The sequence below is a fragment of the Xenopus tropicalis genome, chromosome 4, assembly GCF_000004195.4.
Source record: "Xenopus tropicalis strain Nigerian chromosome 4, UCB_Xtro_10.0, whole genome shotgun sequence".
NCBI classification, from domain to species: Eukaryota; Metazoa; Chordata; class Amphibia; order Anura; family Pipidae; genus Xenopus; species Xenopus tropicalis.
Genome location: NC_030680.2, coordinates 128,532,679 through 128,548,028, shown reverse-complemented (window position 1 = coordinate 128,548,028; position 15,350 = coordinate 128,532,679). Strand labels below are relative to the sequence as shown.

The 15,350-nt window shown below is 37.4% G+C and overlaps 2 protein-coding genes across 2 annotated transcripts; both read right to left on the bottom strand.

Moving 5' to 3' along the window:
- Positions 1-277: 277 nt before the first annotated feature.
- On the bottom strand, positions 278-5,120 carry LOC116410462. The gene is made up of 10 exons (XM_031901142.1): positions 5,013-5,120; positions 4,734-4,814; positions 4,366-4,485; positions 3,730-3,885; positions 3,465-3,614; positions 3,008-3,076; positions 2,766-2,813; positions 2,577-2,666; positions 1,181-1,268; positions 278-537 (listed from the first exon to the last, which is right to left on the bottom strand). Coding segments are annotated over exons 1-9 (747 nt in total). The 5' UTR covers positions 5,015-5,120; the 3' UTR covers positions 278-537; positions 1,181-1,237.
- A 1-nt stretch (position 5,121) lies between these two features.
- LOC116410511 lies at positions 5,122-14,452 on the bottom strand. The gene is made up of 7 exons (XM_031901352.1): positions 14,350-14,452; positions 8,132-8,242; positions 7,145-7,316; positions 6,022-6,291; positions 5,757-5,927; positions 5,292-5,408; positions 5,122-5,125 (listed from the first exon to the last, which is right to left on the bottom strand). Exons 1-7 carry the CDS (start codon positions 14,450-14,452, stop codon positions 5,122-5,124), a joined length of 948 nt encoding a protein of 315 aa, XP_031757212.1.
- Positions 14,453-15,350: the final 898 nt, after the last annotated feature.

Sequence of the window (15,350 nt, the reverse complement as noted above, 5' to 3'; positions counted from 1 at the left end):
ACAACAAAGTTTTGAAAAGATTATCTTTCTTTAAAAGTTTTATTGATTTATAAAAAATTACATAAAATGTGTTTAATCTGCTTATGTTGGTCAGTCCATGGTGCATTGGATCCAAAGTTCTGCACCATCTTTACATCAATAGTCCATAATGTTCATCTGCAGGACTGTCCATCTTCAGGCCTCTGGTTAAAATGTGGACCTCCAAGGTATATTTATGGCCCCAGGTCTACATAAGGACTCCATCAACTTCTCTGCTGCCAGTTGCTTTGCTGAGCAGAGGCGTAACTAGAGACCTATGGGCCCACATCTTGGATCCAGCCCTCTCTCCTATTTCCAATAACTGCCAGGCCATCAATCCACCCATATCCCTCCCCTATGTATAACTTGTATATTGGCCTCTTTTTTTTATTATTTTTAACTTGTTGGCAGTTCTTCTGATTATTGGCCATGTATCAGCTTCTGTACAAACAGTTCCTCAGATAACGGATTCAGATCAACAGAACGTTGTCTTGTTAGCGTTAGCCATTCTGAGGATACCTAGAACAATAATAATATTAAATTAATATGAATGAAGAATGAATGTTTTATAAAAGAATTTCAGTAAGGGATTATAAATTACAAAATGTTATCATTCATCCAGGTTTTCCAGTTGGACTTTCTAATCAGTCTTTTAAAAATGTCAGCTGTCATTCAAGCAGCTTCTTCATTTTACTCCATAAATGTTTTTAGCTAAAATGAAGAAGCTGCTCAGATGAATGCTGAAATGTTTTCAAAATAAAAGCCATATTTCTATTGTTGCGCTAATTAGGGCCAACACAAAACTGCAGCTCGTATTCCCCACATACGAATGCTCTATGCACCGGCCAACATGGCGCAAAGTTACTCATTTGCCTCATTATCATTTATGGGTTTTTCTTCCAAACAGCGAGTCTTTGGAACTAATAGGCTTCCATATGTTTCTGAATTGATGCCTAGCAATGGCACTTCCGACAGTTTTATAAAAGGTGTTGCTTAAGCTGGCCATACAGGAATTGGCATTAACTGGCAACTCAGCCGTTCCAGACCGAGTTCCCTGCTTATTGCTCATGGCTGGGCCAAAATGATACACTGTCTGACAGTTATTTAACTGAGAATTGACCAGGTGAGGGCTGCATTGGGCCATTGGTGCCATGATACTAACCTGTTTCATTGTAGTTGCAGCTCCAAACAATGCAAAATATCCAAATAATGCCAATATTCATTCCTTCCTTTCTTGTTTGTTAAAAGTGCTGAAACAAAAAAAAAATGGTAAAAATACTGAAAACAAACCTAAAAAAGCACTGCCCAACTATGTAGCTATAAGCTGATAAGTTCCATTTTTCTATTGGCTAATGAAAGGTCATACCTTTAAAGGTGCAGTAATTATTATTATTTATATTACTGAGAACCCACATTACTGATAACCCAACAACACAGGAATGTTATTATACATTATTATTACATTCAGTATATATTTAGTATAAACATCAGTATATATAGTTTATATATGATAGTGTATTTCTAGTTTTGTATAGATATCAGTCTATCTATTTATGCATTGGGGGTCATTTGGAAGGGTTGACTTGATGGACTCTTTTTTAACCCAAAGTGACTGTGTAACTATAGCCAAGGGTCTGAGTGTCAGGCACCATCAATTGTTTAGCTCTGGCTTATATTTTAATCAGTGCAGTTCACGTAGACACAACTGTGGCTAGTGCCCAAAGCGTTAAATGGTGGCCTTGTGACCTGTAAATCTCTATAGGATTATAAGTTGCTAGCAAGGTAGGCAGCAAGACTTATACCATTCTGATAGTCAGTCTCTATGTTTTGGGGATGTAAAACCTTTATATGTAACTCTGTAGTACTGCTCCCTACATTATGTACGTATGTGGGAATTGTTACTTAAAACATGCACTTTGGTACATGGTATAGCTCTACCATAAAGCTTCAAAAATCTTAAAGGAACAGTAACACCAACAAATGAAAATCTAATTGAAACAAATGAAAAGTAATGAAAATATAATGTACTGTTGCAGGTAAAGGTTGCTATTCAAATAGAAATAGGGCTAAATGGCACAGGTTACATATAGATGACAGATAAGCTCTATAAAATACCATTGTATTCTACAAAGCTTACCCATTATCTGCTATGTAACCTTTGCCTTTTCTCCATTCTCCTCCTTGGCTATACAGCAGCTTATATATATAAACTATAGTAGTGTTTCTGAAGCAAACACACCAGTTTTAGCAGTGCAGGGCAACAGTAAATGATATTTTAATCACCTTTAAACACTATCATTAGTTTGGTGTTACTGTTCCTTTAGGGACATGAAATGTACCAATAACAGGCATTCTTGTTTTTAGCCAATGAGTGAGAATGATTAACAGGATATCAGACTGTGCCCAGATAATATACAGTATGTTCATATTCTCAGTCAGTCAATGACTGGCCATTCAGATAATCAGATATAAAGGTGGGTAGTTACTGTGACTGTTGCTGCATATAAAGCTCCATATGTGCACAGAACCAAAGCTTATGTTCAGTTTATAAAACTCACTCGATAATTTCGTGAAATGTTAGGGAAGGACTTCGCTCTATTCGGTTCTGTCTATCTTCTTGGGGCTCATCCTTCTCTGCAGGTTGGCTCCTAAAATTCAGAAAGTAAAAAAATTTTTAGCACCTAGAACTTTAGTTTCAGCTTCTGTCCCACACACAATTTCATAGTTTCGACTTTCAAAAAACTTACGTATTTGCCTTCTCCGTCAGTTGCCGAAGACTTCTGGCCTGCATCTCGCTGTAACGAAACAATATGATTAATAATGCAATAATAATAACAATGAGAGATTGCTTAAACAGCTGCAGTTATTTCAATACTGCTTATAATTTAGAAGCTAATAGTATTTGATGATATTCTTGTGTTAGGAAGACAGTTTGGGAGTTTTTTGTTTGTAATGTGCAAAAAGAAAGCAGAAAGGTTTAGCAACTCACTCTATAATCGGTCGAAGCTTTTCCCGTGTTACAAACGACTTTTCTTTTGGTGGTTTATAAGTTCGGGTTCTGAAATAATAATATATGAAAGGATTATTGAATTGTTTGTACCACATTTTAAAAGCTAAAATGACAGCATTCAGTGAATCAGATGCATTGCCCAAAGGTGTCTTTAAAGAAAAAGTAACATCCATCAGAAGCCGAGACAGCGAAGTCAGAGTCTGAGCTAACATGCAAGATCTTTGGTCTCTTCCATCAGACTTGGATGGATAGTATTAACCCCATAAGTATCATTCTAGTTTTAGCTTCAGTCCCACCCAGAACATCCAAGTTATGTAAAACATATCCATTTATTTAAACAACCAAACCTAAATATTCCCATCTCTATGTAATTTATGTGTAACAAGTATCACTAAATAAATGTCACATTTTAAGCTCAGAAGTTTTAGAAACTCACAGTGTAGGGTTAGGTAGAATAGGTATCACTTCCGGGTTTAAAAGCAGCTCGTCAGAAGTGCCTACGCCAGTGAGAATGGCGCACTTTGATCCAAGTTCTGGATGTTTCTGGAAATGTTCTTTCAACTCTTTATTTAGCATCTGCTTTTCCCTGAAACAAAACAGTAAGATGTTAAAAATGAATGTAACAAATCACCATGTTAATCTCCTGCGTGTGTAGCCATATTTCTTTTAGATTTCATTTACTATTGGTGAATAGAACTCACAAGCTCGGTTTAGGAATCGCAGATAGCTTTTCGTTGATTTCCGGCCCAGTCCTTTTCCCAGTGCCTCTCAAAACGCTTTTCCATAGAATCTCTGGATCTACGTCCTTTTCTGTTCCCAAATGTCTTACCATCATATTCTTCAACATCTGAGAAGTCCTATTAACAAAAGAGTAATGTTAAAGATGCTGAAAAAGAACCAAGCACTTGTATATGTAGCCATAATCATTTTGGCTAATTAAAAATTCCTGTTACCTCTGTCACTTTTTTTGCTGATAGGCCATTAAAAATGTTAAAATCAATGAAAAAACCATGTGGGGAAATCATGTAACCGAGCAAGATAATTAGTTTAGGCCTTGAAGTGTTTTCCCAAGTTAAAATATTAACAACCCAGCTTGAGGCACAAATACAAGAATGGCGCTACGGGTTGGATGAGCATCCATTTTATTCTTTTAAAAACTTGTTTGATTTAATTTTAATCTTCTAAAGACACTGCTCTGTCAGCTGTTTGGTGTATGTTGTGCCAATGTATGCATGTCATGGCAGATCAAAGAGATGTAAATGGATCAAATGGGCAAAACATGACAATTGTCAAATACAAAATGATATAGAAACCAACGCTAAACAGTTTATACTTACCAACTAGGCTTAGGAAGACCCTGGTGTTTAGGGAAAACAGGCAGGTTGTCTTTAGTTAGATTCTCAGCTTTATGTTTTACATCTGTTGCTTCTTGTGTCACAGTTTGCTTCTTACTTGCCCTGAAGCAAAACAAAATGTTTAAAGGTACTGATGAGTTACATAACAAATCACCACTTTAGTCTCATAATGAGAGATGAGAGTTTGAAAACTGCAATTACTTCAATACTTATCATTTAGACCGCTGTTTAGCCTTATTAAAAGTATGCCTTAATGTAGTAAATAGGAGTGAAAGTTATGATACATTTTCAAATATTTTTTTTGAAAAAAAGCAAAAAAGAAAAGATTAGCTTCAGTTTAGCAAACTCACTTTAAACCAGCTGGAATGGTTTTAGGCTTTGTAGTAGAAGTAGTTGAGGGTTGTTCCTTCTGTGGTTCCGATGCCTGCCTCCTAAAACAAAAAAATAACAATATTATGTTTGTCTTGTGTTGGGTGGGTCATAACTTTATATATAAAAAAAGATTCTTTTAAATGTAATAGCTGCACCACTAAAGCTGACTTTATGTTCTGCATCACCTACATAAATATATATATATATAGTTATGATAAATTACATGGTCTAAACAGTGCAGATTTAGATCAACTCACATGTCAGGTTTAGGAGCCACAGAAATCTCTTTCTGGCATTCTTTAATTTGATGAGTTGATACTTCATCAGTCTCATCATCTGCAATCTCTTCTGTCCACGTCAAGATTATTACCTTGGAAAAACAAATGAAATCATAAGATATGCAAACTATCCCATATAATTCAAACACAATAGAAATAATAATAAATATTTTTAAACCTGGTAAGTAGAAACATTGCCACAGTGGCAGAAAATTATCCCATGATTTGGGCTTTGAAGTTTAATATTAACACTCTTACCTCTTATATCTAACTTTAGAGCAAATTCCTTTCGCACTTTCCACAGTGTGTTCCTTTGATAACTCTCCACGTGGTACCGTATGTTGCTGTTCCGTCACATTGGTGACACCAACATTTCTAAACAAAAGAAATGATTATGTTAAGCAGTTTGCAGATAACGCCGTGGTGCAATAAGTTCTTAATTCATAAGGGCTTTGGCACATGGGGAGATTAGTCGCCCGCAACAAATCTCCCTGTTCGCGGGCGACTAATCTCCCCGAGTTGTCTTCACCTGCCATCCCACCGGCGACAATGTAAGTGGCCGGTGGGATGGCACACGCGGCGGCGCGATTTCGGCAAATCGACGAAAAAGACTTGCGAGGCTTTTTCGACGATTTGCGCGAGATCGCGCCGCCGCAGGCGACTAATCTCCCCATGTGCCAGAGCCCTAAAGCAAACACATAACTTTAGTCATAACAAACTTACTCTTTAGGCATTGAGTGTGCAATCTGAACAAGTGCTTGTGGGCTTTGATCAGATTGCACTGGCTCCTCTGTACATTGGTTTGTGAGAGGCGTTACAGTTGCCTCCACCACAGATTTATTAACAGGAGCCTTTTTCTTCTTCGTCTTCTTCTTCTTCTTCTTGCCTTTACTCCTGAAGAAAGAGTAGAAATAAATATGAATAAACAAATATGGGTGTGCCTTTCCCTTAAGAGAGAGAAAATGATCATGTTAGGAGGAATACAAACCTCAAAGTAGTTTTAGATGTAGTTGGCTTAGGCTGAGATTTCTCTATGGCCTTCTCTTCATCATAAATTGGCTTCTTTTTCCTTAATTTGCCATAAAGAAGCCTGAGCCATGCAGTGATTCCAGATACTGGGTTCTTTTCCCTCAGTTTGCCATAAAGAAGCCTAAACCATGTAGTGATTCCAGATATAGAAGGCTTAGCCTGTGATTCCTCTGTTGCCTTTTCTACATCATCGATTCCATACTTCTTCTTCAGTCTGTAATACAGAAACCTGCAAATGGGAAGGGAACAGTTTGTTGAGATGATAAGGTTCACACATTGAATCCCTCCCCAACATAGCCAGCGGCATAACTATAGGGGGAAAAAATGTGTGTCATGGGGGGAATGAAAAAGGGGGTTCTGGTAAGAAACCATGATCTCCATGTTAAACACACAGTGCATGAACTGTGGTCCCCTATTACTACCACCAAAATTTACATTCATTATTCTGTCATGGTGAGCAAAAGGGCAATAGGTGTGGAAGTCATGGGGACATACCTTGATAGGTCAATAATAATGATATAAAGTATCTGTTAAACTATATTTTTTTTCAGGACATATTCAGTGATTTATCAATGTTCAAATTTGAATTTTTTGTTCACTATTTTAGGGGTTTTTTTGCACTTTCAAACTATGGTTCAAAACCTTGACTATCTGATATTTATGAAGTGCAAAAAAAAAGCCAACAAGCAAATGTAAAATTTCAGTATCTAATGGCTTGCGAGACTATATAGCAGTCAATTGGAGTTTTAATAAAGCAAGTTTTTCTTATTGATAAATGATCAAGAAATCAAAAATTTTGTTAAATGCAAGTGTAGAATTAGAAAAACACTCTCTTGTTCACAAACTCAAACACCGATAAATAAGCCCAATAGTTCCCCCATTTCATAACAACACAGAAATGACTCCCAGCTCAGTTAAATCAGTAAAAGTGATCACAAGTCCAGCACTTAGTAATAATCATCACCAGCACTTAGCACAAGGCAAAGAATAATTAAGAATCCTGTGAGCTTTATGGCTCTGGCTAACTGTAAATAAATATATATTTAGATATATAATATGTCGGATGAAGAGAAAGGACTTACCATACAGCTGCTCCTGGCAATGAAAGTATTACCAACACAGCTAGTGCAATAATAAACATCTTATAATTGTATTTATTTCCTGTACTGATTGCACTTTCCTCTTCCAAGTGAGTGATATTCACAGCAGTTTGCTTGGGGGGTTTAGTTACATGGAATCTTTTCTTAGTTGCCGCTGCGAAAACAAACAGGGATAAGTGAGAATCCTTATATCTGATGCACCTGTAGTCTAATGAACTTAACCCAACTAATCCAACACTTGCCCCTTATCCCTATATTTAACCCTCCTCTGTTAGTTGCAATAAATCTAACTCCTGCGCTCACTTTCCTGCACTCATAAATACGCACATTCATGCACACAGACCCCGTGCAGCCACATTCATACCCGTTATGGGACTCTAAACAGTCCCATGTACAAAACAATAAAAGTATTCATGCAAAACACATCCATATTTATATACACTGCAATACAGTCACATTCATGAATATGAACTACACTTATTGGGTCTCATTTTTGAATGATGGGCATATTTGTTTCTAGGCAGTAACCCATAGCATCCCATTAGTGATAAGCAATTAGTATTGAGCTGCAGGTAAAGAAATAATATAAAAATATGAATGATTGCCATGGGTTACTGCCCAGGTGCAATTTTGCCCAATGTTGAGCCCCACATTGTGTTGGGGTGAACTTTATTAATGATTATACCCTTGAGTTTCATGTATGATTTACTGTTCTTACTATGTGTTCATTTTATAGGGTACTATGGTCTTATCACTGCTTGTCTATATGGTCTGTATATTCATAAAGGCTGAGCTCTGTAAATCCTAGAGATTATGTTATTTAATATTCCCATTTTATACCTCCCCCTTATAAATCACAGATAGATCAGGTATTAAAAAGTTGGAATTTTTCAAGACAAAATCCCCACCCAAAACCTTTCCCTCATATCAGATTAGTTGCCATTAACTGGTCGTCTTTCCTCTACTTACCGAAAGCGGGTTCGATACACTGTACAATGAATCCCAGAATAATCATGTACTTGATTAAATACAAGTAAAATATCTTCATTCTCTTGCTTGGTATCATATTGAATTTATAATCTGAAAAGTGAAATGGAAAGAAAAATATTAGAAGAAAATCCATATACAGATATCCATAACTACATACATCTGAGAAATGTGACTCCTAATACCTGGCTTTTGCCTTAACTGGTAATCAGAAACCCAAAGGGTTAACTGAACCCACAAAGTGCATATACAATGTATAGACGGGGTGACATTGGCCTTTAATAAAAGCTGCAGAGCTGAGAGACTCTCTCTGAGTAGGTTTACATCAGTTTATTTTTTGGAGGTTTAGATCCCTTTTAAGATTTTCTGTTCTGTAGGAAACTGACCGTGGTAAAAGCCCAGTTGAATGTAAGAATAAGGGTGAATAAGAGAGGCCTGAACTGAAATAAGTGAAATATGTAGGTAATGTGTAGTGGGAAACTGCTTAGAATTAAATAAATTTTTGATGGAAGATTAATTGAATGTGACATATCATCATTAAAATAAATGTGTGTATATATATATATATATATATATATATATAAGGGTGTGTGTATGTATATATATAAATTATAACATGCACAAAGCCAGTAATAGTATTACCCAACTTTGTGTTTATAAACCTATATCAATATTAAATATAGACCATGGATAAGAGCAAATAAAAAACAAATCTGTTATATAATATATATATATATATATATATAATATAGAGAGGCCACTCACCTTTTGAGTGTTGAAATTAATAAGTTAAAATAAATAATTTGAAATAAGTTGTTTTTTTTCGTTTGTGTTTTTAGCCAAAGAGCTACAGTGTAGCACCTTCAGCTGAAAAGCACCAACTGAGCAGGCAGCTCTGGGTTTGTTTATAACTAGATAGCTGTTGATGATGTCACAATGCTGTTACTATAGCAACCTCTCATTGTAATGCCATTGCTGACCTGCTTTGAGTCTGAGCGATAGATGGCCTGGCTGTGATGGCACAGTGGTGTCACTATGGCAACCTCTTATTGCTTTGTCATCATGGTAACCTGACACCACTAATGTTAGCAAATACTGGGAAATCTAAATTCTAGGTTTAAGTATTAAATAGGTAAAATGTGTATCCCCATATGTAATAACAGCCAGGATCAGTCACCCATAGCAATCAATAGCTTCCAATTAGACAGGAGACCTGTAAATGCTGCCTGCTGATTGGTTGCTATATGTAATAAAAACGTTTTAGCAAACTTTGCTCCGAAAATAACAAAATCTCATTAATATTTGTAATGTTTAAAGATTAACAGTAATACAGGTATGGGATCCCTTACCTGGAAACCTGTTATCCAGAAAGTTCCGAATCAGGGAAAGGCCATCTCCCATAGACTCCATTATAAGCAAATAATTCAAATTTTTAAAAATGATTTCCATTATCTCTGTAATAATAAAAAAGTACCTGTAATTGATCCCAACTAAGATATAATTACCCCTTATTGGGGGCAGAACAGCCCTATTGGGTTTATTTCATGGTTAAATGATTTCCTTTTCTCTGTAATAATAAAACAGTACCTGTAATTGATCCCAACTAAGATATAATTACCCCTTATTGGGGCAGAACAGTCCTATTGGGTTTATTTAATGGTTAAATGATTCCCTTTTCTCTGTAATAATAAAACAGTACCTTGTACTTGATCCCAACTAAGATATAATTACCCCTTATTGGGGCAGAACAGTCCTATTGGGTTTATTTAATGGTTAAATGATTCCCTTTTCTCTGTAATAATAAAACAGTACCTGTACTTGATCCCAACTAAGATATAATTACCCCTTATTGGGGGCAGAACAGCCCTATTGGGTTTATTTAATGGTTAAATGATTCCCTTTTCTCTGTAATAATAAAACAGTACCTGTACTTGATCCCAACTAAGATATAATTACCCCTTATTGGGGGCAGAACAGCCCTATTGGGTTTATTTAATGGTTAAATGATTCCCTTTTCTCTGTAATAATAAAACAGTACCTTGTACTTGATCCCAACTAAGATATAATTACCCCTTATTGGGGCAGAACAGCCCTATTGGGTTTATTTAATGGTTAAATGATTCCCTTTTCTCTGTAATAATAAAACAGTACCTGTACTTGATCCCAACTAAGATATAATTACCCCTTATTGGGGGCAGAACAGCCCTATTGGGTTTATTCAATATTTAAATTATTTTTAGCAGACTTAAGTTATGGAGATCCAAATTACGGAAAGATCCCTTATCCGGAAAACCCCAGGTCCCGAGCATTCTGGATAACAGGTCCCATACCTGTACCTACTAAACAGACATGGCATATATTATAACATTAATGACATGCATAAGGCATAATAATACTGTGTTTTTCCCTTATTTTGTAATTCACTGACTGGAAACTTGCTGCTAAGATGCAGTCTGTATGGAACATACCAACAGTTAAGTTGAAGGGGAGCCTCTCCATTAAGATTAATAAAATAGGAAAGACCAATATTTTTACAAACGCTTGATTTCAGCACTAATACTCATATTTGCACTTAATGAAGGGAATGTGGGATATAATTAAAAGCTGAAATGAGACCCTGGGTTATGAATCTGCAGGAAAAGGAGATTAGTAAAGTGGTATTTGCTACTCAGATACTTCTTATATACAAAATACAGGGATCCCATATCCGGAAACCCGATATCCAGAAAGCTCTGAATTATGGAAAGTCTGTCTCCCACAGACCCTATTTTAATCAAATAATTCCGATTTTTAAATTTGATATCCTTTTTCTCAGTAAAAATACAGAAAACAGTGCTTTGTATTTGATCCAAATAAAGATATAATTAATCCTTATTGGATGTAAAATAATCCTATTGGGTTTAATTAATGTTTTATTTATTTCTTAGTAGACTTAAGGTATGAAGATCCAAATTACGGAAAGACCCCTTATCCGAAATACCCTTGGTCCCGAGCATTCTGGATAATGGGTCCTATACTTGTATTAAAATGTTTGCAAGCCAAGTCCAGTCCAAAAGGACGGAGAAGGCAACTTTTGTTGTAAGTCAAGAACAGCAAATGACAAAGAGAAACCCTCACAAATAACAAAATTGCTTGTGGGAAATTACAATTCATGTCAATTGCAAAAGGGCTCAGAAGAACTCTATGAGCAGTTTCCTATTGCTACATGGCGGCTTATATCCCCTTTAACTGCCAGGGGGGAGAGGTACAGCTTGGAACTGCAAATGGGCACAAACAGATCCCCAGATCTGTTAATAATAATAATAATTATTAATTATTATTATATTCACTTACCTGATACCCTGGGCCGGTGCTACTGGTTGCAGAAAACTGTGCCGGCCTGGGGTATCAGGTAAGTGAGTATAATTATTAACCATTCACTGACTGGTTTCTAGGAGAGAGATCTGTTTGTATAATTACTGGGGGGCACCTAACATCTGCCCCCCCCTCACTGATTTCATCTTTCCCTCTCATTAGCAGTTAGGCACGTTATACATGGGCATAAGGTTGAACTTGATGGACTTGTGTCGTGTTTCAACCTAACTTACTATGTAAAGGGGTGGTTCACCTTTAAGATAACGTTAAGTATGTTACAGAATAGCCAGTTATAAGCAACTTTTCAATTGGTCCCCTTCAGCTTCTCCTTCCGCTTTTTCTTCTTCTTCTTCTTAGTGCCCCCCCCATATACTAAACGCTACTCCTCGTACAGTTTTAGGGGTACAACATCCAAACTCCCCACACTTCTTCGCCCTATAGCGGAGCAGGTTGCTTGTGCTTTTCTAAGCGATCCCGCCCCCCGTCTTTTTGTGGCGCCGCTCCGAACCCCCCATTTTTCCCATTGACTTTGACAGGGAAGATTTTCAAACTGCTGCCACTCTTACAGCTTTGAAGCTGCACCCCCCAAACTTGAATAACATAATCATGGGGTCACCCCAGCATTTGTTGGATGACCCCAAAGTGGGAGGGGCCAACAACAGCCAATCAAATTTTACCCATTGACTTTAATGGGAAAATTGAAACTGCTCCCAATCTTACAGCTTTGAGGCTACACTCCCCAAACTTGAATCACACCGTCATGGGCTCAGCCTGAATGAAAATATGATGATTGTTGAATGCCCAAAAGTGGGCGGAGCTGTGAACAACCAATCAGATTTTAACTATGGACTTGTGGAAATCCAACCTGCTGCCATTCTCACAGTAATAACACCGGGGTCCCCAAACTTTGCAGGGTTAGGCACCAGGTAACTGTGGTTCAAGGTAAGAAAAGGTGGGTGGAGCCATCAATAGCCAATCAGAGTTTACCTATTGACTTTCAATGGGGAAATTCAACCTGCTGCCATTCTCACAGTATTAATACCGGGTTCCCAAACTTTTCACAGTTGGTCACTAGGGGGCTGCAGTTTTAGTTGTGAAAAGTGGGCGGAGCCATCAACAACCAATCAGATTTCACCTATTGATTTTTATTGGTTTGTTGCCAGGGTTCCCAAACTTTGCATAGTCAGTCACTGGGTGACTACTTTACGCATTTAAGGTTTTTTGTATTTTTGTAAGTGGGTGGAGCCACCAACAGCCAATCAGATTTTACCTATTGATTTTTATTGGTTTGATGCCAGGGTTTGCAAACTTTGCACAGTCAGTCACTGCGTGACTTTGTACTCAAGGTTAGAACAAGTGGGCGGGGCCGCCAAAAGCCAATAACATTTCTTTCATTGTTTTCAGTGGGGAAATTTTAACTGCAGCCATTCTAACATGTTTAATGTCAGGGTCCCCAAACTTTGCACAGTTTGTCAGTGGGTGACTATGTTCCAAGTTTAGAAAAGTGGGGGGGCCAACAACAACCAATCAGATTTCACCTATAGACTTCATAGGTTTAAATTTAAACTGCTGCCATTTTTTAAATATTAATACTAAGGTCTCCAAACTTTGCAGAGCTAGTCACCTGGTAACTACGGTCCAGAGTAAGAAAAGTGGGTGGAGCCACCAACAGCCAATCAGATTTTAACTATTGATTTTCAATGGGGAAATTCAACCTGCTGCCATTCTCACAGTATTAACTCCAGGGTCACTAGGAGACTGCATTTTTTAGGTTTTAAAAAGTGGGTGGAGCCACCAACAGCCAATCAGACTTCACCTATTGATTTTTTTTGTTTAAATTTAAAATTCTGCCTTTCTCACACTATTTATGTCAAAGTTCCCAAACTTTGCACAGTCAGTCACTGGCTGACTACATATTCAGGGCTAGAACAAGTGGGAGGAGCCACCAACAGCAAATCCATTTCCACCCATTAGATTTCATTGGTTTGTATTTAAACTAATTCCATTATTTAAATATTAATTCCAGGGTTGTTAAAGTTTCCAGAGTTAGTCACTGGGTATTTGCTGTTCAAAATTAGAAAAAAGTGGGTGGAGCCACCAACAGCCAATAACATTTCATCTCTTTACTTTCAATGGTGAAGTGTAAAATGCTGTCAGTCCCACAATTTTTATGCCCGAGTCCCCAAAATTTGCTAAGTTGGTCACTGGGGGACTGCAGTTCAAAAATAGGAAAAGTGGGTTGGGCCACTAACAGCCAATCAGATTCCATCCATTGAATTTTATTGGTTTAAATTTAAAATGCTGCCGTTCTTTAACTATTAATCCTATGGTCCCTAAACTTTGCAGAGTTAGTCACTGGGTAACTGCAGTTCCAAGTTAGAAAAAGGGGGTGGAGCCACCAACCGCCAATCAGATGTCACTTGACTTTCAGTGGGGAAATTTAAATTGCTGCCATTCAGACACTATTAAAACCAGGGGCCCCAAACTTTGCACAGTGGTTTTATTATATAATGGGGTCCAAGGTTAGAAAAAGTGGGCAGAGCCAACAACAGAGCAGATTTCATTCAGTGATGTCATGTTTTTCAACCCAACATGAAGTTTGTTCTCAAACTTCCCTTTCTAGTTATTATTATTCTTAGCTCCCCCCATTTTCTAAACGCTACTCCTCCTACAGTTTTAGGGTTACAACACCCAAAATCCCCACACTTCTTCGCCCTATAGTGGAGCAGGTTGCTTGTGCTTTTCTAAGCGATCCCGCCCCCCGTCTTTTTGTGGCGCCGCTCCGAACCCCCCATTTTTCCCATTGACTTTGACAGGGAAGATTTTCAAACTGCTGCCACTCTTACAGCTTTGAAGCTGCACCCCCGAAACATATAGTGTGACGCCTTCATAAATACAAATTGCAGCAAAGTCCTGCAGTGTCAGGTGTTTAATATAATGCTTTTGCATACTAGCGCTGCAACAGGAGCACAGAAGGGATAGCCTGTCCAGGAGTTAGCTGAATACTGGAATTAGAAAGATTTTAAACCTAATCATGGGGTCACCCCGACTGAAACAGTGACATTTGTTGCACGACCCCAAAGTGGGAGAAGCCAGCAACAGCCAATCAAATTTCACCCATTGACTTTAATGGAGAAATTCAAACTGCTGCCATTTTCACATATTTAACGCCAGTGTCTGCAAACTTTTCACAGTTGTTAACTGTTGAACTGCAGTTCAAGGTTAGTAAAAGTGGGCAGAACCACCAACAGCCAATCAGATTTCATTCAGTAACTTCACATGTATTTCAAACCAACATGATGTTTGTCTTAAACCTCCCTTTCTAGTTTTTATTATTTATTTTCTATTTAAGTTCTCTCCTATTCATATGCCAGTCTCTCATTCAAACCACTCCCCTTAGTGACACAGTCTTTATACGTGTGATGATACATACAGTATATATATATATATATATATATTATCCTGTGATGATAATGGGAGATTGCAGAGGACCACTTGTCTTTGTATAAATGTTGTGGTCACCGCATAACTGTACCCCCACCTAATGGGGTACCGTTACCCTTGTTGGATAATTTCTTGGTTAGAAGCTGGTACCAAATATATTACAGCTGTATATATATATATATATATATATATATATATATATATATATATATATAAAGAGCTGCCACATTCTAATGGAAATCTACTTACTTAGGTATGATCAGCTCAACAGCAATTTCTATATCATCATACACACACAGAATTAAAATATATGTTCTAAACTAATTGAATCCTATCCTTTAGGTACCTTCCTCGGTATGTTGCCAAAGCTGTTTGCCTGGATACAGGAAAGCCCCCAGAGAAG